This window comes from Parasteatoda tepidariorum, chromosome 7 (assembly GCF_982258835.1).
Source record: "Parasteatoda tepidariorum strain Cologne lab strain chromosome 7, Ptep-v5.0, whole genome shotgun sequence".
Lineage (NCBI taxonomy): Eukaryota > Metazoa > Arthropoda > Arachnida > Araneae > Theridiidae > Parasteatoda > Parasteatoda tepidariorum.
The window spans coordinates 53,486,678-53,514,114 of NC_141761.1; the positions used below are offsets into that span (position 1 = coordinate 53,486,678).

Sequence of the window (27,437 nt, forward strand, 5' to 3'; positions counted from 1 at the left end):
CCGCAATTAAAAACACCAGTCAAATGGCGGGCTGCTACTTTATCAAAATTTTATATAGGATTCTTTTATGCTTGAAGAACATTAAATATTATTATCAAGTTGTACAAAACAAAAGTATTGAATTATAAATTAAAATAACAAGTAGATTTTTAAAAATATTTAATTGCATATTAAAATTTTTTGGCTACTATAAATTTAATGTGCACCTATGTATTAAAAAATTAATGTGCAACAGAACACATAGGTAGCACAACTGACACTCATTGGCGCCTGCAACAGGGACCGAGGAAGTGTACTTGTATTCGAATGAAAACTTAATAAAATAAGAATTATATTTTACAAATAATGTAATTATGTATCATTTTGAATCTTCTCTTAATCAGAAACATAGTGACAAGATTTTATTTTTTTAATTTAATTTTGTGATAAAGTAAAAAATTTTTTGACTTATTAGGAATTATAGCTATAAAAAAAAATTTCAAGCATCTAAAAAATGTTTTCTTCTTTTCCGCTCAGGTAATATTTAATTAAAAGAATTTAAATAAAACGTGATATTCAATACCTCCTTTATACGTTTTAAAATTTACAAATGTAAATAATTTCGTCCAAAAGGAATGGTTTCAAAAAGTTAAATCGGAGAATTACTTCGAGAAAATTTCTGATACGCACATGCTAAATTATATTCACAAAATACAAAAAAACAAAATAAAAAAGGGTGACATACACGATTATTTTTGTATTTGAATAAATATTTTCTTGGGTGCAAAGCCTGAGAAATAAATTTTTTTGCACCGTTAATATGTTAAATTTCACAGAAATTAAGTTTTTTTTAGCGAAAAGTATTTGAAACTCATATAGATTTCTTACGAAAATTGTCCACAGAAAAATGACAACTAATATATTTTAGTTCGTGGGCCACAAAAAAAGGTTTCGTGGGTCACCAGTTGGTAACCACTGATCTAGTTGGTGGACTTCCTCTACCACAAGATCCCTCAGGTTTTTTGAATGTTAAGAGTCTAGTGGTATTTTCAGAGCTTTTGTACACATACCCCAGCAACTTCAATCTATTACTACTCCTACCTACTCGACTTATTTGTGGTTGCTTATAAAGCTTTTACTATTTAAAGTTGTGTCTTGTTCTCCAATGCTCTTCGTCCTGCACTGAACCAAGGAAGGCTCAGAAAATTTTTCTTTCGAACGTGTGGGTTTTGCATCACCCTTTGCTTATAACACTTACATGGTAAAACCTGACATCCTGGTCCACTTGTTGTAGCAGACATATGCAAAAGGTTAAGATGTATCACTTACAAAAAGTAAAACCGTAACAGTGTCTTATATATTTTTAGTTTCGTTTTGTGACTGTTGAGATAAGATTACAATTGTCTTCTCAGCCCAAATAAGCATTCATTAGCCCTTCTGATTTTGTTATCAAGTAGCATTAACTACTTAGCACCAAATAATAAGATTTTGATATAATGAAAGATTTTGCATTGAGTATCCCCGTTTCTATAACCATTAGAAATATAACTATCTCAAGAGTTTGCTGTATTCATATGGTAAATGATGAGAAATTTTCAGTAATGACATTGAAATCCATCAGTAAAGAACACTTCACACTTCAATAATTTTTTTAAACTATATTGTAAATAAATTACAAAAAATGTGAATAATCATGTGATTGATATTATATTGAAATTTGTTTATCAAAGTTTGACAGCATTATTTTGACACAATATAATAATTTTAATATATATCATGTGCAAAGAAAATTCAAGAATTTGACTCTATTCATAAGTGTGAGCACCTTCAAGTTTGTGAATTCTAAATAGTTTCAGCCTGATACTGTATTTTCATTCTTTTGTCATAATTTAGCTTGTGAAACACTTTAAATTTCATCTAAACAATACTGTAATTTCAAAGTAAACAAAATGTTTTTCCTCAGCAATAATTTAGATGTACAGAACTTTAATTCGAGTATACATGCAGTTATTTTTTTTAATCATATTTAAAAGAAAATTTAGTTACAAGAATATTAAGTTAAACAACTGTATTAGATTAAAAATTTCTTTTCCATAATTTTGAATTCTAACACTTAACATTTTAATTTTATTATAGATATTTTGTTTTACCTTCAATATCAATCCAATGTCTTAAATTCTTTTCTTTGGTTAATATTTTATCAACTCTGGGTAATAAACAACCCAGACGTACAGATATTCTTTTTTCTTTATAGCTGAAAAAGAAAGAAAAAAAAGTTAAATAATGTAAAACCTGTGGTTGGAACAAAGGAGTGAAAAACCAAATAAAATAATTAAATCCAAATATGCACTTTATTAAAAGCTGCTACTTCCTTATGAGTTTATTGTGACTTTAATTAAAAGCCCTATTTTATCCCCCTATCGAATTTTAGAAGAAGAAAAAACATTTATTTTCATCCTCTCAATTAAAAACAATATAATTTAACAGCACATCTTTCAAAAAGGTTTCACTTTAATAGAATTTTTTGAAATTATGCAAATTTTTCTCAAAAACAAACATGTAATATTATTTGATAAGTAACATAATTCTATTCAATAGTCTGTCTTAATTATGTGTTTGAAAAATCACATTTGTTTTAACTGGTGAAAGCTTATTTGGACACTGAAAGAAAACTTTTTTAACATAACCTGAGCAAAAACAGGAAGATATTTTTATTATTAAATAACCATTTTTGAAAATGCCGATTTTGAAATTGTATTGGTACAGTTTCTTAGAAAAATTCTTAACGAAACTCTAGAGCAGGGGTCCCCAACCCTATGCCTGAGGGCACCATGGCATCCGTCGATCGGTCTAGGTGTGCCCGCTGCTTGTGTCCAACGATAAAATATTTCAGTTTTCCATTTTCCTATAAAATTCTATGCAATTTTTTTTTCTTTTTCAATATTGATGATAAACACAACCAAAGTAGAAATCGCCATGAAAACGACCTCCATCCCCACAGATATAAGCACAAAGCAAAATATAGCTGACTTCTATACTATATAGCTGACTTCTATACTGACTATATACATCGTATGTTTTGCAAGCATTTTAGTAATCATTTATTTTGCACAAGAATATTAATATTAATTATATTCATATATTGAATTAATTTTTAAAAATACATTTTTTGTGCACTATATGTAGTGTGTATTATTACCTATATCTATCAACTATAAATTTATCTTGAAAAAATAAATGGTGCCCGCCATTCGGCCGATATTCTGGTATTTGCTCTAAGGTACAAAAAGGTTTGGGACCCCAGCTCTAGAGTAACAACCATTACATCACTTCCAATCTGATTATGCAACAACCTAGAGTAGTCAACTTGCTTCAACTCCAAGTTGCATAACTCCACAATTACTGTTACATGATTTTTTTTTTCCATGTTCAGAAAGAGCATCATCTATCTTCAATTTCATGCTAATAATTTTTGATTTTCTTTATTTGAAAATCTATCTTCTATGGGTGTAGAAAAATTATGCTAAACCAAGGAGGCAACAATCTATCACCCCTTCTTGCAATCAATGCACTGATTGTACATTGATTGCAAGAAACCAGTCAAAACCAGTTAAGGAAGAAAGGGATAACACCAGTATAAAATCAGAAAACTTGCCTTTTTTTTGTCCTTGTTGTTTGCACTTTTAGCATCAATACTGCACTGCATTGAATTGGGATTGATGACAAAAAGAATAATAGTTAACGTTTGAAGGGAAAACAGTCAGCATAAGAAAGTTGAACCTCCAATAAATCAAAGTTTTTTGTTAATCTATTACATTGATTGTATTTTAAGTGTTTCAAGACACTGAAGAAAAGGATAATCGTAAATTTATTTGTAAAAATTATATAAAGATGACTAAATGTGAATTTTGACAACTCTCTGATGGTTGAGTTCATTTGGGATGTAAGAGACCTCTCAAACATTTGCGCTCAAAACTTTTTTTCCCCTTTTCCTGAACTTATTTTAATTTTATTAGTTAGATAAACATTGAATAAATATGAAACTAGTATGCATAGCTCATTTTATAAAGAGTTACAGATTTATTTTTTTAAGTTATGGGTGAACTTTGAAGAAAAAATGCCCCCTCAGCTCACATTAAAAATCTGCATATATTTTTTGCATAATTCGTAGCGAAAATTAACATGGTAAAGGAAAAAATCTCATTTTGAAAAAAGGAAAATTAAGCACTTTTTAAAAACATTCAATAAAAAAAGCTCATTTAAGGGCTTTTAAAAATCGAAAATAAGCACCTTTAAGCACTTTTTAAAAATGCTACGCACCCTGTAGAAACATACACTTTCATCCTTTGAACATTTTTTTTTTGTATGGATACAAATAAACTATTTCTGAAAATTTTGCTATGTCTACACCAGTGTCTTCTTGTGGGACATCTGTCCAATAGGAGGGCAATTTAAAAATAGACATGTCAAGAGTCAAATTTAACCTTATAGTGACTTTGAATTGCCATTTAAGCTGTGTAAACCTCCCGTCCAACCTACATAACTTACGTCCACAAGGTTAGTATCTGTAAGATTGCTAACTATAGGGAGACTGTTGAACTTCATTACTCATTGCTAAATGGTGGAAAAAAGTCATACTATACACAAATGCAATATGCGAGAACTTTTGTTACCATCTTCATTTTTCTATTTAGCTGTAAGTGGATTTAGCGTCATAAAAGACTGGCAGCTATTAAAAAAATTGGCCAGACATAACAAAATGGGGAAACTTTAGACAAAAGTTAAATAAACTAGGTCCTGACACAATATTGCTTTGCAGTAAGAATCAAGTGCAAGAATCTTGCTAAATTTAAATAATAAATAAATATTAATAACTAAAATATAGAAAAATCTTCCATTAAACTATTTTGTTTTTAAAGTTTAGTTCCTTTTTGTAGGTTCAGCTTGTATGAAAACTCGCAGTTGCTTAGTAATTTCCTAAAACCTACAGTTCAAATTCCTTTTGTGAACATTTAAATTTTTGAATATTAAAAAACTATGTAGAGGTGAGGGATTAAGAATTTTAGAAAGGCTTAGATTGGGTATAGCACAAAATTTTCAGGGAAACACTGGTCTTAGCATATTTTGCACATGAAATACTTCAGTATGTTTCTTAAAATTTCTTTCTCAAAGTTATATCAGTAGTTGATTCAATTATTCCTTCACTTAAATATGACTATTCACTTTGTTAAGCTTTTGAAGAGACAGTAATAAATTTGAAAGGTGATAAAACCATAACCAAAAAGGCACTTTGTACAATTTATTATTCCAAGCTGCAAAGAAACAAAATATAATTTAAAACATGAGTAAAACTAGAATGAAAAACTTACTTAAAGCTTTTAGAATAATAATGTAAAAATCCTACAAAAAGTTGACCAAGGTTTTCAGTATTTTCGGATTTAAAATTAGGTAATATTTCATCAAGTTCTAACAAACTAACGTCTGAATTTGGTGAGTATTTATCCTGAAAACAAATATAAGTTAATTATTTTAAAATTAAATAATAAAAAATACTTAATTTTATTGTTTTCTTAAATAAAACCTACATTATAGAATTATGCTATTCAACTTACTGGTTGCAGAATTTGAAGAGATGGCAAAACCGGAGGGTTACACCCATCTAAATTTAAAAGAAAAAAATGGTATCAGAAAAATTTTAAAAAAATAGATTAGTTTCGTTTTTATTTGAAAGAAATTACATTAAAAACTAGTTTAATATATTGTTTTTTAATTAGTCAGACTATAAAATATTAAATATGTCGCAGTGCCACCCGTCAATTTTTTCATGCAATCACAGAGCAATCTTTCCATAGTTTGCAATAAATATAATTCTGTGACAATTGCTGCAATATTAAAATGAAAATTACACCATTGAAAAGAACTTGATTTTAAAAACTATAAATCAGATTTTTTGGTACTTTGCAAAAAGTATTAGGGTTTATTTCAAAACTACTAAAAAGTACTAAAATTAAAAGGAAGTTCATAAATTAAACAAAAAGAATTTTTCAGCCATTTTTTGTAAAGTTTGTTAGGAATTAGTAGTTAATTATTACCGTATTTGATATAACATCAAAGAGTGTGCCAAGGCTTTCTGTTGAAGATTTCTCTGGTATCTAACAAATTTTTTTGATTTGAACTGCCGTTATCTAAAGTTTGATTCAACAGAATCAAGCCATTATTGCTTTGGCCTTTTTCTGTCCAGGGATACAAAAATTCATGCATTCTGTTAATGTGAGCAGCTCAGTTCACTCTTTTTTCAATATGAAAAACAATAGCTGAAAGAATGTTTTCATGTTGTGCTTCATTGGATAAATCAACTAAAATATGCTTTTTATTAAGTAAATTCTTTCAATTAAACATTAACTAAATAAATATAAAACTAAGTAAATAAAAATAAATATAAAACTAAATAAATAAAAATAAATATAAAACTAACTAAATAAAAATAAATATAAAACTAACTAAATAAAAATAAATATAAAATAAATAAAAAGTAAAATACAAAACGTTTATAAAATTACAGTCGACACTTACATTGCAAATAATGAATCAGCATCAATCCTAGACAGTAACTTGAAAGCGTACCATTTTTAGCATCATTTATATCATGTTCACGAGCCCAAAATTTAACAGCTAGAATTAATGGCCTTACCCTGTCATCCACTATAAATTTAAAAAATAAAAATTAATTATGATGTAAGGAACAACTATAAAGGTTTGACAGAAGTTGTATTATTATTACAAATGCATACACTTTATAGGAAAATAAAAATAAGGCCCTTTCAGTTTCATTAAAATATCAGACAAAACTGATTTTATATTTAATCTAACAGTTTCATATAATCCAAATACACTTTTGTGAAGTGTTTCACACAGCATGATATATATGTATGATATATGGCATGACATACTTTCATATTACGAATTTCATATTTCGATTCAATACTTTTACTAACTGATTTCATTGAAAAAAGTTATGTTTATCTTTTTTGATTGATATTTATGTGATATTTTACTTGAAATCATGCCTGAACATATAAGGCTAATATTTTATGCTTAGAGCATCATTTTTCAATAAACAAATTATTCATTAAGTACATCGACGTGGTATATTAAAACAATAAAATGTAAGTTTATACCAGTTAAAAAGGATAGATGAATGAGCCTTTGAGTTTGCTCACAAATAAAAGAATATTTGAGAAAAATAAATATTTTTTATAGAAACTTTAAAAAAATTGATACAAATTTCTTAAAATGAATGAATTATACACAAAAATTCCTAAAAGATTTACAAACCTCTAGCATAACTTCGTAGCAATTGAGAGTTTCTGATACCAGTAGGATTGTTGATATTTAAATCAATTTCAAAACCACTGCAAAAATATGAAGTAAAATTAATGCAAGACATACATAACTTAGATACCTTATATTCAATTAATTAAAATTGAAACCTTAGTTTATTATAACTTTTTCAAAAATGTGTAAAGGTATTTAGAAATGGTTTTATAATTTAATGAGGATTAAAAACAACCAAATCAAAACTAAAGATCAATAAACAAACAGTCATTTATCTTGAGGCTCAGGAAGAACAGCAACTTTATAAAATATGTTTAATTTTAACTTTAAATTTTCTTCCATTCACTTTTGTCCTTTAAATCAATTGACAAAAAATTTGAATTGAAAATATTTAAAGAATTATGAATTTATAAAAATTACAAATAGAATTTAAAAAATTATATTCTTTAACCAGAACAGAACAGAGTTATTAAGAAGCATTCAAACAAGTCTAAATTTGTAGAAAGGGTCATTAAAAATAATATAGCTCTGTTTGAAATCTAGAACTTTAAAAATAATTAGCCTCGTGAAAAATTTTACAACATTTAATGCCAATAGTATGTCAGATTACAGAATTAATAAAAAAGTTCCAAAAACAGGTAAGTTATCTTTACTTTTTTTAATTAATATAAAATCATACACAGACAGCATGTTAAAGAAGAGCAATTTTTTAAGAAAAACAAAGTGAAAATGAAAACAGTTTTAAAAGAATAATATGATTATGGTATTTATGATATTGCCTTCATAATTAACACATTTATTTAATACACATAAAAAAAATTATCAATAACTATGCAGATAAAAAATTTACTAACCTTAAAGTATCTTTAAATTTTAATATAGAAACCTTAGCACGAATTACTTGCAATTTTTTGAAATTTTCTAAAAGAAAATAGCAATAAAAATCAATGTTTATAAATATATAATCTAGACACACATACATAAACATTAACTACACATATATATATTAACTACATTATAAATTTTTCTAATTTTACATATATATGAAATTATACAAATTACATATGAAATTACATATATGAAATTAGAAAAATTAATATTGAAAAGACATATTTATTTTATGAACTCACACAATTATATCCACAAATATTAGTGTTTTCTGTTATAGCATTAATATAGCTAAAGCAAAATATATCAAAACAAACTTCAATATTCTGTGATATATACAAGTTAAATATACAAAAAGACAAGGTAGAAATGTATAATTTTTTTAAAGAGAAGAAGAAAAATTATTAAGAAAATAAAATATTTTTAAAAAAGAATATTTAGAAACTTTAAAAAAAAAACAGTAAAAAGTCATAAAACCAAAGAAGGAAAAGATATAATCTTGTCATCAACTCACGTAATTAGTTTTTTCCCTTTTTCTTATTTCCGGCTGTTTAATAAAAATTTTTTAGTTTTTAAATATTCTTTTTAAAAATATTGTATTTCTTAATAATTTTCGTCTTCTATTTATAGAATTTTCTTTGTATTTTAAATTTATTTTATGGGTTCTATGTACTTGCAGCTTATGTACAGTAAATAAAAGTTATTATTATTTTTCTTAAGTTTTTTCGAGTCAGAGTTTAAGGAGCTAGCCAAAGTATCGTAGATCATTCCAAATTATATAAAGGTCCATACTCTGATTTGAAAAATATATTTTTGCAAAGTATGATGGCTTATTCCTTTGAGGAAGCTACTATTAATGCTGGAACTATTACTGGAATTGTTTATGGATCAATACTGCTTTGACTTGAAAACAATTTTAACTTGTCATTTGCTTGCAAAAAATTTCAGTTATTATATCAGTCACAAAATCTTGCAATAGATCAAAAACAGAAACAGCAATATAATACCTGTAGAATCCCACGGAGTTCAGATTACACCAAAACCTGATAAAGATGGATCAGATTATTATATAAATGTTACTTTTTTTCAGAGATTTAATAAATTAAATGAGTTTATTGTAACTCAACATCCTACAATGGACATAATTGCTGATTTCTGGGAGATTGTCTGGAATCACAACTGCCAAAACTATAGTACTTCTTTCTGATGTGGATGAAAAGGAATATCCTTGCTTTTGGCCGGATGATGAAAAAGAAAATTATTATGAAACTTTTAAAGTAAAGATTAGCGAAGAATGTACAAGATTGTAATATAACACGAGACTTTATACTTCAACCAATGCAAGATGACTATGAGATCATTTGTCAGTAGCTCTTGGTGGCCACAGCATTTTTCTTCTTGATGATCTAGTCCATTTAGTTCAGATTAGCATTTAGAGTATCAAAATGGTCCTATTATGATTGTAGTAAACTTAGGAGGAACAGAAGCAGCAACATTTTGCTATTTAACACTTAAAAAAAGAAACTTAAATTTGAACATTCTGTAAATGTGTATAAGTATACTAAGTTATACCACATGCGCTGACCAGGTATCTGGCTAACAAGAAATGATTATTACTTTTCATATCATGCTGTGGACAAAGGATTGTCAGCAAATTATGAAGTTACACCAGCTTTAAATAGTCCAGTGACTAATGGACATATCTTTCTATTAAAAGAGGATTAAGCTATCTGAAAATTTCTTATCACATCATAAACATGCAATTTTTAACAGTATAATTTGTGTGCCTCATACAAAGTGGCAACCAGAACAACAAAATCTCTCTATTTTTAACTATATGGAGGTCACTTTTTATTGTTCTGCATCATATTAACTTGTGATATAATGCACATTTTCTAAGTGATTGAAAGAATAAAGGTGACAACCTTGATAGATAAAGAAAGATCAGGGTAATATGTTTTTGTAAACTACTTAAATTGAGAGAATGGTTAGTAACTTTGTCTACTATCTCAAACAAAAGATATGAATTTATCACTTCATTTCAAATATATACTTAATCACAAATAGATTTGAGTGTGGACGTCATTCTTTTTTGTATCTTTGTTTCAAGATGGAAAATACTTTTCTTAGATTTAGGATAGATGGGGAAAAAAACATAAGTTCCATAAGGGCAGGAAAAAGTTATTTTTTGGTATTACAATAAATAGTATTATTAATTATATAATTTTATAGATATTACAAATGTTTTTAATATACTATTTTTCCAATGTAACTTGAACACAGAGATTCTTTTCAATAAAAAAAAAGGTTTGTAAAAAAAAACTACTGCAAAGATTTTATTTTAGAAAGTAACATTTATATTAATTATTTTGTGTGACATAGTGAGAAAAATCAAATATATCTATTAACACCAATTGTTACGTAACATGTTAATTTTAGCCATGTTACATTTTGCTTATCAAAAGTAGTACTTTGTTTTAAAAACAAACTCAATCCATTTGATAAACTTTAATATATATATATATATTTGTAATCGCTGTACATGACTTTAGAAAAAAAATAATGAATTTAGAATGAATTACAGATAACTTTTCTAATTCAAAGATAACTGCCTAAAATAATTTCTCTAATTTGAAACAAAAAAAGTTTTTGCATGAAAGATAAAAGCGATGAAAAATAGATGAGGTAAAATTCTAAACTGAATACTTACGATGTCTTGAAAATAAAGAATGAAGCTCCCAAAGTATTCGAACTACTCTGTTTTGAACAATCTACATAAATATCAGATTTTTTTAATAAGAAAAGCAGGAGCAAAACAGAGACAAAAAATTGAAAAATTAAAATCATGGACAAAAAAGCATTTTGATCAAATAAATCACTTAATGATAATTGATATATTTTAAGATATCTATAACATTAATATTTAGGGTTGAAGAATTATTATTAAAATTATTCTTATTTCTATTGCGTAATATTTCTACATAATACTTGAAACAATAAATTAAAATTAAATTTTTGACTGCTCAAAAGAAGAAAAAAATTTTTTTTTTAATTTCTTAACTGGTCCATGTGTTTTCACTTCTATTTCAAGATTAAAAAAAAAACATATTAGTACTAAAACAATTCTTTTATTTAACTTTTTCCCAAGTTTAAATTTTACTCCCTTTAATTACTTATTTTCAAAATTTTCTTTTTACTTTATTTTACTACCAGTCAATCACTGAAGATCCATAAAAAATAATGACATTTTTTTAAATGACTCTCTTCTAATACTTTTATTCTCAATACTTTTACTCTTAAATGTAGAGGATTGAAGGTTTTGTTAATGATATCGTTTTTTTAAGTTTTAGTTTTAAGTGCTTTATCAAAAGATCACATAAAACTAGTGATTATCAATCCAAAAACCCAAATAAGTAAGAAATATTAGTAGGGTATATTTTGTGATATGATGCTGAATTTTTTCAAGCTTGTTTGAAGAGAATTTTAAAATTCTATATTTTCAACTTAAGTACTATCATTGATAAAAAGGTTTAACTCAAAAGAAAAGTAAATAAATAAATTCAGTTTACATTTAATAATTGAAACTTAGGTTTGAGAGTACAGAGATCAATCATACACCAGAGTAGTAACGTACAAAGAAACTTAACTTTCATTCAGACTAAATAGAAAAATATATTTTTTATATTTTTGCTCTTAAAATTTATTTAAAATTAAGAGTACTTATTGCAGGTGCTATACAAAAGAGAAAAATATTAGCTTTTTAAACTATTATAATAAAAAAAAAGTTGATAGCAGAGCATATGTATGAAAGAAAACAGGAAATAAAAAATCTTCTATTAAGATTTTAAATAGCAAAAAAAGAACAATAATAACAAATAAATAAATAAAAATTAACTAGAGAATAATGATACACTGAAAATTTTTTCTAAGTTTTATATTGTACAAAGACAGTTCTAGAAAATGAACTCTGGCTCTGTTTTAAAATTAAAGATATTCTCTAATAATATGCACAAACCCTTTCTTGTGACAAATTAAAAAAACATTCATAAGTAATAATATTAAGTTTATATTGTCCATCTCATACTTAAAAAAAAATAATTAGAGAATTAACTAGAGAAAACTAAAATTAACTAGAGAATAATGATACACTGAAAATTTTATCCAAGTTTCATATTGTACAAAGACAGTTCTAGAAAATGAACTCTGGTTCTGTTATAAAATTAAAGATATTCTCTAAACATATACACAAATCCTTTCTTGTGACAAATTAAAAAAACATTCATAAGTAATAATATTAAGTTTATATTGTCCATCTCATACTTAAAAAAAATAATTTTACTATAATTAGATGTATTTGTAACTCATTTCTAATGCATCAAATAAATTATTTATAAAAAAATTAAAAGAAATAGTGCATAAATAAAAAATAAAAAAATAACATCGCAGATGAACAGAAGCAACAAGAAAAACATTTAGACAAATACCTTTGCATCAGAAAATATGAGGCTCATGTCTGCATCACTATTTTTAGTAGCAAACCCTGTCATAGAAGATCCAAACACAAAGACATTACAACCTGAAACAGAAAAGAAGAGACTTTAGAAGGAAAAAGTACTAAATATAATGTGAGAATTCAATTTCATTATTTCATAAAAAAAAGTTTACAGTGTCAGCACATTTTCAATGCTACCCAAATACCTTAGTCCTAATAAGTAGTTGATTATTTAAAAAAATTTTCTGAAAAAAAAATGGCGCCATCTGGAAGAATAATCAATTAACTATGAGTTATAAGCTTACAGGGCAGTTATTAACTTTCTATGCATTAAACATCAAGGTAAATGTGTGTATTATGCTTCAATCTCCATGCATATGATATCACGTTTAAATCTGGTAAAGCCTTTGGCAATCAGGTTTAAATTAATACAGAAAAGTTCATACCAAAAATAATTGTTCTTTAGCATCATTCCTGATCCAAAGTTAAAAAAAATATTTTTAGTTTCCTTCAAAATTTTGTTTATATTGAATAAGAAAAAGAGTTTTGAGAATACCTATAGTTTGAATGTAGGTATGTGATCCCTTCAAAAGTCACACATAAAAAAAAAAAAATTGCTTTCCGAGGATGAAATGAATTACGCTTTTATGAGCATTCGAAGGGATTATGTATTTAATACAGATAAAGTGAGAAATAACATGTTTTAACTTAAATATAACTCAATAAAAATAACATAATTTAAAATAATAATTTCAAACATTATAATGTAATAACTTTAAACTAACCTTAATAATTTTACTAAAGTTATAATAACTATAATGCAATTTATTAATTTTCTAATTAATTAAGTTATCATTCAATATAATAACCTAATTATTCCTAATTGTAAAGAAAAATATTAATCTGTCTTAAAAATTAAAAGACAATATATGTGATGATTATTTTTGAATTAAAACCTTTCACTTTTTTAATAAAACTAAATTATGGCAGGTTTTCAACTTTCCTGAAGAAAAAACTTATTTTATTAAATTTTTATTGCCTATAAATCACTTAAATCTCTAAATTTTAAATTAATCTTTGAACTACACTTGTTTTAAAAATGTTTTGGTAAAAAAATATTGAAATGCTAAAAAAATTAAATCTTCAGACACCCTTAATTGGTACTTTTACTTCTTAGAATTTTAAAGCTATAATTTTGTCATTATTGCGATGAGCATAAAAAAAAATTATAAAATTTCTTATGAAGTCAATAAGTTCTTTTTCTTCCTATTAACTCATGGTTGCCCCATTGAATGTTGAAGGGCCCAAATTGGTTGCGAGGCTAGACTTTGTGCACCTATCTTATGTCTTATCCCTTTGATCATGCTAACTTCCTGTCACATTCCAAGCACGAATATGTCAGGACTTATTAAAATGATTTTTTTTTTATTAATATAGCAGATTTTTTGTAATATAAAAAATGTGTTTTAAATGTATTGCAGAACACAATTTTAATATTTAAAAACAAGTGTTTGAATGATGTTATCAAAATCATTTGCACCACATATTTTTGTTCAATCTCAACATTGAAATATTAGAAAAATACTATTTTTAGTCCGTCATAATTGATGCAGTACCTAACTATATTCACATTAAAAATTTGGTAACTGAAAAATTGTTTTTAACAAAACTCAGGGAAACTAAATACTTTTTTTTTTAATTTGTAGAAGTAATATACTATTGGATAGATTGCACTTTTTAAAATTATTATGATCATAGATCAAACTTTTTGAAGGGTGAAACAATTGGAGTTGAACTTTTAGTTAATAATTACATCATTATACTGAAATTTTCTTTTTTGTAGATATTAAACTTGTTTTACTTAAATTATATTATTATTACTATTGCATTCAAAAGGATTATCCATTTAATGCAGTCAAGATACCAGAAAAAAAAAATTTTTTTTTCACTAAAGATAAGGGGAACCATTTATAAATTAAAACAAATTTTTTCCCATCCGCTTTCTTAAATATATATATTACATTCATATACTTCATTTTATATTACGAGATTTACAAATTTTCTGTGAAAAATTATTTCATCTCAATTATTCTTATAACTAACAATAGCCCATTAAAATAGCCCTAGTGTAAAATTAACAACAAAATAAAAAGTTATAACTCTATATACTTATATTTCATTTATTAAATAATTTAATAATGAAAATATAAAATCAAACTTATAAAAGAAAATAGTAATATATAATTATATAAATTAAAACATAAAAAATTGTGTTTATCAATAAAATTAATAAATTAAATTAAAACAATTTAGTATATTTTAAAAGCATTTTTAGTTAACAAATAATATGTATTATGGCATACTTATTTACAAATTAATATGCATAAAAGTTATTTTAACTTTAATATATACCAACCGGAAAACTTTCTCAGAATTATTTGCTGCAATCTAAAACGCAGTTCCATTTTTTTATCGAAAACCCAATCTGTCTGCACATTATCTCTAAAGTATGACATGATGTTTATACTCAACTGTAAAGAGAGAATAATAATAAAATAATAAATTTCTTAAATTTAAAATAAGATCAGAATTCTAATATATGAAAATAAAACAATGTGCTTCAAGGAAGAAAATTTTCAATTTTCAAAAAATATAGCTTAATAATAATATAGTAAACTTGCTTATTGGGAGACATCATTTTCTACAAGATCCTGAGCTTAAAAAGGAAATATTCATGAAGAGTTAGTTTAATGTTTAAAAAAAACCTAAATAAAGCTCTGTTATTACTAGCATAACTTGTACTGAACAAGGAATTTATTTTGAACTTCTAGAAGGTTATTTCATTGAATTTGTCAGAGAAAAAGTATTTGTTTTAGTCCCTTCAAAAGTATTTAAAATTCCTTTCAGTTTGAAAATTATATTTTAATGAGCAATAAAGTGTAATAAGCCTCGATAACACAGTGATTAAGATACTGGTTCGCCACAGTGATTCAATCCCTTATTGAATCTTAAAACCCACCTAGCTTCAGATCAATGGGTACCAGATTGTTCGGGAAAGTAGAGGCGGTGTACGTGCAATGCTGATCATATTGCCACAATAATGTTATTTGTTTTAAAATAGTGGAGACAAAACCTTCATGACCTCCTGGCTATCAACAGTCTGTTGATGAAATAGTTTACTTTTATAAAGAGTAACAATGAGAGGCAGTGCCGGATCAAGCGTACGCAGGGGCCGTAGGCCATTCAAATTTTTGGGGCCCTTAGACTAAATTTTTTTTCTCATATTTTTTTTTTTATTCAAATACAAAAGTATTTATATATCTTTTCATTTAAGAAAGCATATTTAAAATTAAAATAAATAATAATAAATTAAATTTTACTTTATTTTGTTAAATTAGAGCTAAAAAATAATAACATATATATTTGAAACTGATTTTTTTTAAATCATTGTTCCTCTTAATTTTCTTTAATTTATTTTCAAAAAATCCATTTTAAGGGGGCCTTTAATCACTGGGGGCCCCAGGCCATAATCTGGGCCAATGGGTAATCCAGCACTGATGAGAGGTCTCCCTACAGTCTTATTGTAAATTACAAAGTATAACATGTGTCAACAGATTAATAAGAAACTGGAGGTAATCACATTTCAATGGCTATCAGAAGATATTCCTACCAATAAACAGATTCAAACTCTTGTTGATTCCATAGGTCATGTGCTTGCTTTCATTTTCCTGTCCGACTTTTCAGTAATTTATATTCATCCAAAATCTACTCTTCTTTTCCAATCTAAATCTTCTTTTTTTAGCGTTGCATTCATTTTATCAACACATATCATAGATAATTGGTAAACGTAAAGTTCTTACTACACGAGAAAAAAATCAAAATTTTATGAAATATAGGAAGTATGATTTAGTTTTCTCGAAAAATTCAACCCTATTGAAAAATAAAGAGAAAGTTTGGAAGGTTTTTAATATTCAAAAATATGATTGAAAAGATTTCAAAGAGAGAGGGAAAGATTTTGTGATAATGCATTTAGTACCATCAGTGTTGTAAGTCCAACAACTGCTTGAAAAAAATAATTAAATTATGAACAAAGCTGCTTAAATTATGAACAAAGCTCAAATAATTTCACCAGCAGTATAAAAAAACTAAAAAAAGAAACCAATTTTTAGATATTTTCTAGTTCATATTTAGTGCTTAGAGCTCATTACATTTCAATGAAGTGGTAACTCTGAGCAACTCTAGTTCATCAAGACTATGATGCAAACAAATGCTTAATTAAGTGTGAGGAATTTGTAGATTTCTGCTACTTGAAACTTGCAGGCAAGAAATAAGAACAAGGCAAGAACAAAATGAAAGTTAAAACTTTCAAACACTCAGCTTAAAATTTCTGATTGCATTAAAATTAAAAATGTTAAAAAAAATCTAAATAACCAAAAAAATATGACATAATTTTGACAAAAACATCAACAAAATTTTTTGAGAGTGGTTCAAACAAATTAAAAAATTACTCACTTGATCATATTGGCAAATTTGTGAAGCAGTTTCATAGGGTGAGGCTCTAATTCTTTTAGAAGGTGCATCGTCGGGCTCCCTTTTCCTTTTATAATCTCCATTACGACGAGAAGGAAAACTTGTTGAAGGTGTCTGTAAATGGAATGTAAACATTTTAAGGACTACATCATCAAGATAGAACGAGTATCTCTATAAAACATAACCTAATGTTCTAAATCAATTTGCCATTGCTGTTGCTGCATTTTTACTAACCAGAAAATCACAAGGTAGAATCTAATTTTTCCATATTAATTTCCATTTTTGGTTGTCATCAGCATAAAATTAATAAAAGTTAAAAAGATATTGTTTTCATATAAAATATTTTTTATCTCTAATTTAAAGGTATCTACCAATAATATTTATCTATATATATAAAAGAAAGTCGTGTTAGTTACTTCACTTATAACTCAAGAACGGCTGAACCGATTTAGCTGAAAATTGGCAGGGAGGTAGTTTAGAGCCAGGAGAAGGACATAGGATACTTTTTATCCCGTGCGATAAACCGTTCCAGCGATATCAGTGAAAGTCGAAATGGAATTTTCTGATTGGTTAAAAGCTAGCCATTGTTTTAAATTTTGCTATAAACGATTCAATTTTCAAATATCTTGAAGATAACAACAGTGATATTTTCTATCTTATAACTCTATTCATTTAGAAAAGTAAATTAAAGTAAATTGCATATACTTTAATTTTTAATATGCGCTTTTCTTTATGTCAGGTGAGCACAAGCAAGTAAAATCAACGAGAATAGATTTCTTAATTGTTGGTCGTATCACGGATTCAGTACTGTGAAAACTGTTTAATAAATATAAAGACAAAAGCAAATTTCATTCAAATTGCACGTTTTCAGAAATATTTATATTTAGTACGTAATTTTAGGTTAGCAAAATTAAATATACTTTTCGAAGATTTCAGTGCTGTGACAGTTGTCATTTGAAAACTATTAGTTTGTTTGTTTATTTATGCAAAGTTTTCGAATTCATCCATTTTATTTCTTTCATTTATAAAATTGATTTTTGTTTTAAATCTTATAATTTTCATATTTCTTATTCATCTCATTTTTATTGCTCTTTTTATTATTTAAAATATGTATGTGATATTTCGATTTAGCAAATTTGCGACCACTGCCAACTTTTACATTTCTTTTTCGTTGTCAGAAAGAATATTTGCAAAAATATGCCGCCTAAGCAAATCGCTCTTAGTCGGTCGACATCTCAAGCGCGCAAAAAGAGAACTACCCGTGTTTCAGAAACATCGGAGCAACGGGAAAAAGACTTAAAACTAATCGAGAACAGAATGCTTTTGCCCGTTCCTTAGAAACGTCTGAGCAACAGGAAAGAAGACTGTCAACAAATCAACTACGAACTACACAAGCCCGTTCGTCGGAAACATCAGAGCAACGGGAAGCAAGAATGAAAACCGACCGAGAACGCATTTCGCTATTCAGACGCTGCCAATACTCTGATTTGAATTTCAGTGCATTTCACTATGATCCGACAACAAACTATAGTCTTCCCCCAAGTGTCATCATCGGAGAAATATATCAATTATGTATGTTTTGTAATGCTCTCAAATTTAAAAATGAAACAGCTGAAATTTGCTGTTCTAGAAGCATACAGAAACTACAAGATTTTACGTCGCCTGCCGAGACATTATCAACCTTCGTATCAGGTCAAACAAACCAATCGAAACATTTTTTGGCGCATATACGCCGGTACAATTCGTGTTTCTAAATGACTTTATTCGGTGCTACACGTATCCTGAACGAGAATTACATCCCAACATTCAAAGTGCAAGGCCAAATTTATCATCGTGCAAGGATCACTTCTTTCAATGCCTAACGCAGATCATAAATTTCTACAAATTTATTTCATGGATAACACAAATGATCAAGTCAATCAACGTTGTCAGGTAAACAATGGCACTAAACGAAAAATTGTTACCGTATTACAAAAATTTTTCGATCAACATAATCAGTTAATTAGGCTGTTCACAATTGCCCTAGACTAAATGTCATCCGATATTTACAAAGTTGTTATTAGAGCTGAAAAAACACCTGTAGGCCACCACAAAGAAAAATACAATGCGCCAACATTGGATGAAGTGGCTATTGTTATAGTTGGCGAAGAATTTACCTCCCGTGATACAGTTCTTCATCGCAGAAATCGTGACGTTCAAAGAGTTCTCAGAAACGTATCGATCATATGATGCATTGCAATATCCTATTTTATTTTGGGGAGGAGAGGAGGGATATTATTTTAACATAAAATTAAGAAGTCCGCAAACAGGCGAGAAAACCAATAAGAAAGCAAGTGCAATAAGTTTTTATGCATATAGATTAATGATTGCCAAAACGCTGATAATCATACTTTAAAATGTCGACAATTAGTTCATCAATACATTGTCGATATGTATGCGAAAATTGAAACTGAACGCCTACTGTATATTAAATTAAATCAAACCAAATTACGTTCAGAAGAATGCATTCATTTACGGGATGCAATAATTAATGACGGTAACGTTAATCCTAATGATGTGGGGAAAATGATTATATTGCCGACTACATTTGCAGGGAGAAATACTTGGACTCCCTGCAAATGTAGTATTCATACATGTCTGAGTATTCATACATGTGCCTTGGACTCCAAGGCACATGTATGAATACTCACAGGATGCAATGACATATGTTCTCGCATATGGGCTCCTAGATTTATTTATTACATTTACGTGCAATTCTGCTTGGGTTGAAATTAGAGATATTTTGTTACCAGGACAATCATCATCGGATCGTCATGATATTACAGCACGTGTGTTCAAACAAAAATGATAATCTTTACTTGATTTCATTGTGAAGCGTCATGTTTTTAGAGAGACACGGTGTTGGGTGTACTCTATTGAATGGCAAAAACGAGGATTGCCTCAGGCACACATTCTAATTTGGCTTATTGAAAAAAAACCACCTTCTAAAACTGATCAGATATCAGCAGAAATTCTTGATGTCACCATAGATCCAGTCTTATTTCAGATCATTGTCCAAAATATGTTTCATGCTCCGTGTGCATCACCATACATGTCTGTTTGAAAATGCACTAATGATATCCTAGAGAATTAACTGCTTTTTTTCACCATTAAATAAAATTTGCAGTTCAAATCATAATCGAAAATGTCATTTACACACTTAAATACAAAATTCAAATTCAAATTGAAAGCGTTGCAACGCACGCAGGGTACAGCTAGTTTTATATATTTCTTGTATGCAGTATATATTTCTATATATATATTTATTCTCTATATATATTTCTTGTTTATAGATTATACTATCCCTAATATAAATTTGGCATTAGATAATAATTGTATTAAAATTTGAATCTGCAATTATTATATTTTTGATTTTATTAATTAAAAAGGTTATCTGGTCTAGAAATTTTATCAATTTTCTTATGACATACTTCGATACCATACACTATGGTGTATATATGGACGTATATATTTGGCATAGGGTGTTCAAAAATAAAATTTGAAAATTAAAACAAAAATTTATGTATTAAATAACAAATAGAAAAACTGCTAATACAATTTACTTTTAAAATTATTAATATTTAAAATAAATAATTACAGTCAAAATGAGAACAGCTAAGCTGCAAGAATGGAAACAAAGGAAACAGCATTTTTATAAAAAGGACAATTAATATTATATTTCACACGAATAATTTGAAAATATATTTAATAGGATAAGATTTCTGATTTTATTCAAACTTGGCATATCTAAGTTTATAACTGAAGGAATCTAGAATCGAACTTTATATAAAACCAAATTAAAGTATATTTTTTAATTTAAGCTAATAATTCTTTTAAATAGTTAAATTTTTTCTTTAAATGCATATGATTATTTAATTACTTTTGAAATATCATGCATAATCACTAAAAATATTTTTAAATAAAATAATTTTGAATTAAACGAATTGAATATTCTTTTCTTTTTATAGTGCTTTTATATATTATTTATTGGCAAAAAGTAAAAGAGGGTAAAACTAGGAAAATAAATTTGGACAACACAGTAAGCATTCCTACAGACAGTTTTTGAGTTATTTCCTGAACTTGTATAACACAATATTTGTCTACCAAGATAGAATTAGTATTTTTATCAACATTATTACTACTGCATTCAGTTCTTGCTTTTTAATTAGCTAAGAATCCATAATTATATAACAACCTCTAGCACTGTTAAGATACTTTCAAATTGTACTTACAAAAAAACTAAATTCCAATTGAACCAAAAATATATTTGCTTGTTTGTTTCTGCTTTGCTGTTTGTATTTTTACCCCCACCCTCCAAAGCTGAAGAATGGTTCAAACAGCAGCCTTGAAGCTGATCACATTAGCAATTGGTCACACATGAGATGAAAAGAAAAATTCTCTGCATCGATGTAAAACATTCAATCTATAAAATCATCATTTTAAAAAAAAAGCTAGTAAAATAATATAAATCACTACTTTGAGGTTCAATATATTTTGAAGGGGGGTTTATCCCCCTCCCACCAAAGCTATGCCACTGATCATAAGAGCTGATCAAAGCTATGCCACTGATTATATTGTTTGGACGTAGGAAGTGGGGACACCAGCTTAAGTAAACATAATGCTTTTTAGCACAAATATTTTAACTTTGTAAAAAAACTGCTTTTTACGAAGAAACAACAATTATTGCGAAGCAATCATAGGGATTTGTGAGCGACAGTGACAGGAGGCTCAACTCCAAATATACAATAAAAAGCATTAAACATAACCACCATATAAGAAAGTACTTACACTTGACAACTCATAATTCGATGTGGCTTCATAAACTGAAAGTGATGGTTGAGTATCATGAGGTGATCTAGAGCTAACTGTTCTTTGAGATGGAGATTGCTGATAGAAAACTTGAGAATGCTGTGAGGAAATAAAAACATTTAAATATACAAAGATGTTTGATTGTTCTGAAAATAAAAGTCTGACACCAAGATAGAAGTCTCAAATTTCAGAGAAAAGGAAGAACAAAAAAATTTTAATTTAGATATTTTGTAATTATTTGGGTAATGTGCCTAATTTGCATTAATGCTAAATAACACGCTCTTACCATGATAAGTCTCAAGTTTGTACCAGGTGTTCTTTATAATATTAATAGAAAAACTAAAAAGTTCCATTTTCATATTTTGTAATTAATGGGAAAATTACTCTAATTGAAGAAAGGCATGCTAAATAAAAGTTTTCCTTTAAGATAGAAGTCTCAACTTTTCCCCAGGTGTTCCTTATCAAATAAAAGGAAAAACTAAAAATATTTCATCTTGATATTTTGTAATTATCTGAGTGGTTAGGGGTAATAATCTTAATTGGCAATGATGTGAAATAACGCTTTCCAACCAAAATCTCAAAATTAAATCATATGTTCCAGGAGGAATTTTAAAAAAAAAATTTTTTTTTTTATGTATTTAACAATTATTGCAGCAGTTAAGCTAACAGTAATGCTAAATAACCAGTTCCCTCCAATTACTACCATGTGATTGGCGCAGTATACATTATTCCAGTGTGGTATTGCTTTTATGATGTTTTGTTACTTTTATATATATGTGGTATTGCTTTTATGATGTTTTGTTACTTTTATATATATGTGGTATTGCTTTTATGATGTTTTGTTACTTTTATCTTTGCTGCACTGCTCTGCACTGCTATAATTACTTTAAAGTTTTAGTTTCTCTTTCATAAGTTTTCACCTGCCCTTTTCTGCCCTTAAATAATTTAGCCAAAAATAAAAAAAAAAAGAAATAGCAAGTATAGCCCTACTTATTTTGTGATGGTGGTAACAGCCAATAAGAGTTGAGTATGCTTTGGGGGCTTGGTTAGAGGAGGTGAGAAAAAAGGGAAGGACACACATGGTTTTCGAGAGCTGGGGTTAAGACATAAAAATATGAGGATCCTCAACAGCTAAGTTATATGATAAAATTTTCTATCACCCCTTAATTATTTTTTTATTTATTTTACTTATTAGTAGTGCAGCTTCATAATGTATAATTTCATGTAAATTCATTTTTATGTACCTATTATTAATTAGTGTGAATGACTTCCTGGAACAAAATTTGTAACTCTAAATATCTTAAATGATCAACTTTAAATAAATAGTTTTAACACCTTGCAATTAGTGATCATTCTAATGATCTTGTTCTCTTACTTAAGAGTATATTATTTTTAATTGTTATTCATTTTTATTCTTATCTTAATGTGTGTGGTGATGAACTGAACATCACCACATATATTTTTGGTGCCGTGACCAGGATAGGCAGACACATTAATTAATATTTTGTTATGTGGTAGTATCTATAGATACTGTTATTTATATATTATTTATTAGCAAACATAAGCTATTAAATATGGCTGAAGGTTTGAAATCCCCATTTTTGTTGTCTTTGATCCCCACCTTAAATGATCAAAATTATAATGATTTTTTTGAATCCTTGGAAACCACAGCAAAATTAGCTGAATGGTCAAAGGAACAACTATTGGTTATAACAAAATTAAAAATGGAAGGAGCTGTTAGGAAGCTTTATAACAATTCATTAGAAGGGAAAGTTACGGATTACGAATCTCTGAAAAAGGGAATTAAAGGCTATTTTACGCCTACTACATCTTTCGCTCAAAACTTTGCTGCATTTTCTACAGCTGAGCAGGAGACAAGTGAAACAGCTAGGGATTTCGCCATGCGGATTGAGGGATTAGCAAAATTGGCAAATTTGCCTATAGATTTTAAGGAGAAAGTAAAAATGTCGCAATATATTAACGGCTTAAAACCAGCTTTAAAGGCCCAAGTTATTCTTTTAAATCCCCTATCGTTTGATGAAGCTATTGAAATTTCAAATAGGGTAGAAAACTCATTACAAACTTTAAGTTCAAACGTAAATGCTCTTAACACCCCTCCAGTACATAAAACTAATGATATGCCAAATGACTACGTTAATGTTTTAACACTCCTAACTAAGCAGATAAGTGAGATGCAAATTCAAATCAATGAGTTAGCTGCCGCCAATATTAATAAAGTTCAGAAAATAACTTGTAATTACTGTCAAATTGTTGGACATAAAGAAAATGAGTGCAGAAAGAAGAAAAGAGCTAATTTTAAAAATCGCCCTAATCATAATAGATATCAGCAACCCACTCAATTTGCTATTAATCAGCAGCATCCATTTGTAGTACCCCGGCAGAACTCACGGAGTTCATTCAATCACCAACAGCAATTTGAGGTACCATTTCAAACCACTCAGGTACAATATAATGAGGATTTTGGAAATGACCAACAAAGTTATCACCAAACTCAACAATCTCCTTTGTACACCACCACACATAGAACTGAAGCAAATAATCAGGGTGGCACTCGACCCAAAGAATTTCACCCAAACTACTAGAGGGGAGAAAAGGTAATGGATCAATTTTTTCAGTAAATCCCCAACCTGATCCAGACGATAACCTCATCTGTAATCTAAATCAAAACTTTCTACCTATAATACAAATTAATGTTAATAATATAACCTGCAGAGCCCTTGTTGATTCAGGTGCAACTGTAAATGTTATTTCCCCTAATATATTTCAGCAATTGAAGGAATTTAAGGTAAAAGATTACAATTCTAGCTTGACTGCTGTAACAGGTGTAGGTATAAGTACTAGTTCAGTTATTGAAACTGAAATATCTATTAGTGAGGAGACATTCCTAACAGAACTTATTGTTTCTAACCAACCACTATCGTCAACATTTGATTTGATATTAGGATTCAAGTTTTTAAAAGAATTTAATTTCATTATTGATTGTTCAAAATGTGTAATGTATAATCATTCGATTAAAATAAAATGGTTGGATAGTGTTAATAGTGAGGTTATAGAGAGGGATATAATGGTATCAGTTAAGGCTAGTAATAGTTTAAACAGTATAAATAATTCAAATATATGTAAAACACAAAATTTCGGTATCCTGAATAGAAAACTAAAGTTGCCTCCGCATTCAGTGAGTAATGTACAAATAAAAATTTCTAATTCAAGTAAACTTGCTAAGGGAGATATCGTATATGTGCAACCAAATGAAAATAATATGCAAAATGATTATTTTGTTGCCCATGCTGTGACGGAAGTGTTGGATGATTCAGCATGTCTGATTCAAATTTTTAACCCTACGGAGGATATTATTACTTTAAATAAAAGTTCGAAAACTTGCAGGATCAAGGGTGTGACGGTTGATGAAGTAGAGCGCTCACAGAATTCAGCAATAAATACCATTACTGACAATAATGAGGATTTTCTTAAAAATTTTAATTTAGTACATTTAGATGAAAATCAACAAAAAAGAGTATCTGATCTTTTACTGGAATATAAAACTGTTTTTGCTAATGAGATTAGTGAGTTAGGGTCTTGCTCTTTGGTTGAACACCACATTATATTAACTGATGATATCCCCGTTCGGCAAAAACCTTATCGTGTCCCCTATCACTTGAAGGCTGAAATGAGGAATCAGCTTAACAAATTGTTGGATGCTGGAATTATTCAGCCTTCAACATCCAGTTATGCCGCTCCTGTACTCCTTGTGAAAAAGGCAGATGGTTCATATCGATTGGTTGCTGATTTGAGAAAACTAAATGCAAAAACTTTACCTGATAATTTTCCAATTCCAAATTTAATGGAAATGATAGACCTGCTATCTGGATCAAAATTCTTTTCCTCTTTAGATTTAACTTCGGGTTTTCATCAAATGAAAATGTATCCTGCTCATGCACATTTAACGGGTATTGCAACCGAATATGGAAATTTTGAATATGTACGTATGCCATTCGGCCTAAAGAATGCAAGCTCTAGTTTTCAGCGGTTAATGTCACTTGTACTAGCTGGCTTGACTGATTTATCTATTGGTTGCTATATTGATGATGTAATAATTGCAAGTCGTACCTTTGAAGAACACATTGAAAAACTTGGTATTGTGTTTAAGCTTCTTAGAGAGGCAAACCTAAAGCTTAAGCCTAAGAAGTGTTCTTTACTTAAGGATGAGGTAACGTATCTTGGACATAGAGTTATAGAGGGTAAAGTGATGCCAGATCCTAAAAACATTCAGACTATTCAAAGGGCTCTTCCTCCTAAGAGTAAACGTGAGGTGCGAGCATTTATTGGTTTGACAGGCTTTTATCGTAGGTTCATACCAAATTACTCGAAATTAGCTCTTCCCCTTACTAATATTACCAAAGAAAAGGTTCCTTTTGTTTGGACTGAACTTGAGCAAAACGCTTTTGAAAAATTGCGAAACCATTTAATATCTCAACCGTGCCTGGCTTTACCAGATTTCGATAAACAGTTTGCTCTCTGTACTGATGCGAGTAAACATTCGTTGGGTGCTGTATTAGTTCAGGAAGATGAGACTGGTTTTCAGCATCCTATCAGTTTTGCCTCTAGGAAATTAAAGGATAGTGAAATAAATTATTCTGTTTTTGAAAAGGAAGCATTGGCAATTATTTTTGGTGTTCAACACTTCAAACAATATTTAATCGGAAAAGAATTCACCATTTATTGCGATCAAAAGAGCTTATCTTACGTACTAAATCTAAAAGATCATAATTCAAGGATTGCACGTTGGATAATGACCTTGCAATCTTATTCATACAAAGTAATACATAAGGCAGGAAAATTGAATCTTATGGCAGACTACCTATCGCGGTTAAAAACAAATGATACCATAAATTGTGTACAGTCCCAAGAAAACAATTTAAAAGTCTTTCAGTTAGTTAACCTATCACAAAACCAATTAATAGATGAACAGAAAAATGATCCTCATTGCCAGAAAATTGTGAGAAAATTAAGTGTTCATGTAAAATTTTCCCCGTCTTCTCCAAATTTTTTTCTAAAGAATGGTGTCTTACTGTGCTCTAGGGTTAATTCCTTAAATCCTAAACTAGTTGTTCCCAAAACTTTAATTCAACTTGTATTAGTACAATGTCATGATAATAACAGTGTTGCCCACCCAGGTTTGTCTAGAACCCTTCATAGAGTCAAAGAAAATTTTTTTTGGTATAATATGTACAAAAATGTTAAAAATTATGTTGCTTCTTGTCCCTCGTGTATCGAACGTAAAGGATTTAAAGCCTCAAACAAGGCACCTTTACAAAAGATTCCAACTGCCAGTAGACCCTTTCAA

At 28.3% G+C, this 27,437-nt stretch overlaps 1 protein-coding gene across 4 annotated transcripts in view; it reads right to left on the bottom strand.

Annotated features, from left to right (window-relative positions):
• Nucleotides 1-27,437, bottom strand: part of LOC107443115 (poly(A) RNA polymerase GLD2) — a 38,015-nt gene that overhangs the window by 424 nt on the left and 10,154 nt on the right. For all 4 annotated transcript variants that reach the window (XM_016056878.4, XM_071183465.2, XM_071183466.2 and 1 more), the window contains 11 exons: nucleotides 22,052-22,171; nucleotides 17,207-17,338; nucleotides 15,111-15,225; nucleotides 12,687-12,778; nucleotides 10,913-10,973; nucleotides 8,169-8,235; nucleotides 7,315-7,391; nucleotides 6,553-6,681; nucleotides 5,592-5,638; nucleotides 5,349-5,482; nucleotides 2,130-2,233 (listed from right to left, as the gene is read on the bottom strand). In XM_016056878.4, coding sequence (XP_015912364.3) covers nucleotides 2,130-2,233; nucleotides 5,349-5,482; nucleotides 5,592-5,638; nucleotides 6,553-6,681; nucleotides 7,315-7,391; nucleotides 8,169-8,235; nucleotides 10,913-10,973; nucleotides 12,687-12,778; nucleotides 15,111-15,225; nucleotides 17,207-17,338; nucleotides 22,052-22,171 — 1,078 coding nt within the window. The remainder of the gene's footprint in view (nucleotides 1-2,129; nucleotides 2,234-5,348; nucleotides 5,483-5,591; nucleotides 5,639-6,552; nucleotides 6,682-7,314; nucleotides 7,392-8,168; nucleotides 8,236-10,912; nucleotides 10,974-12,686; nucleotides 12,779-15,110; nucleotides 15,226-17,206; nucleotides 17,339-22,051; nucleotides 22,172-27,437) is intronic.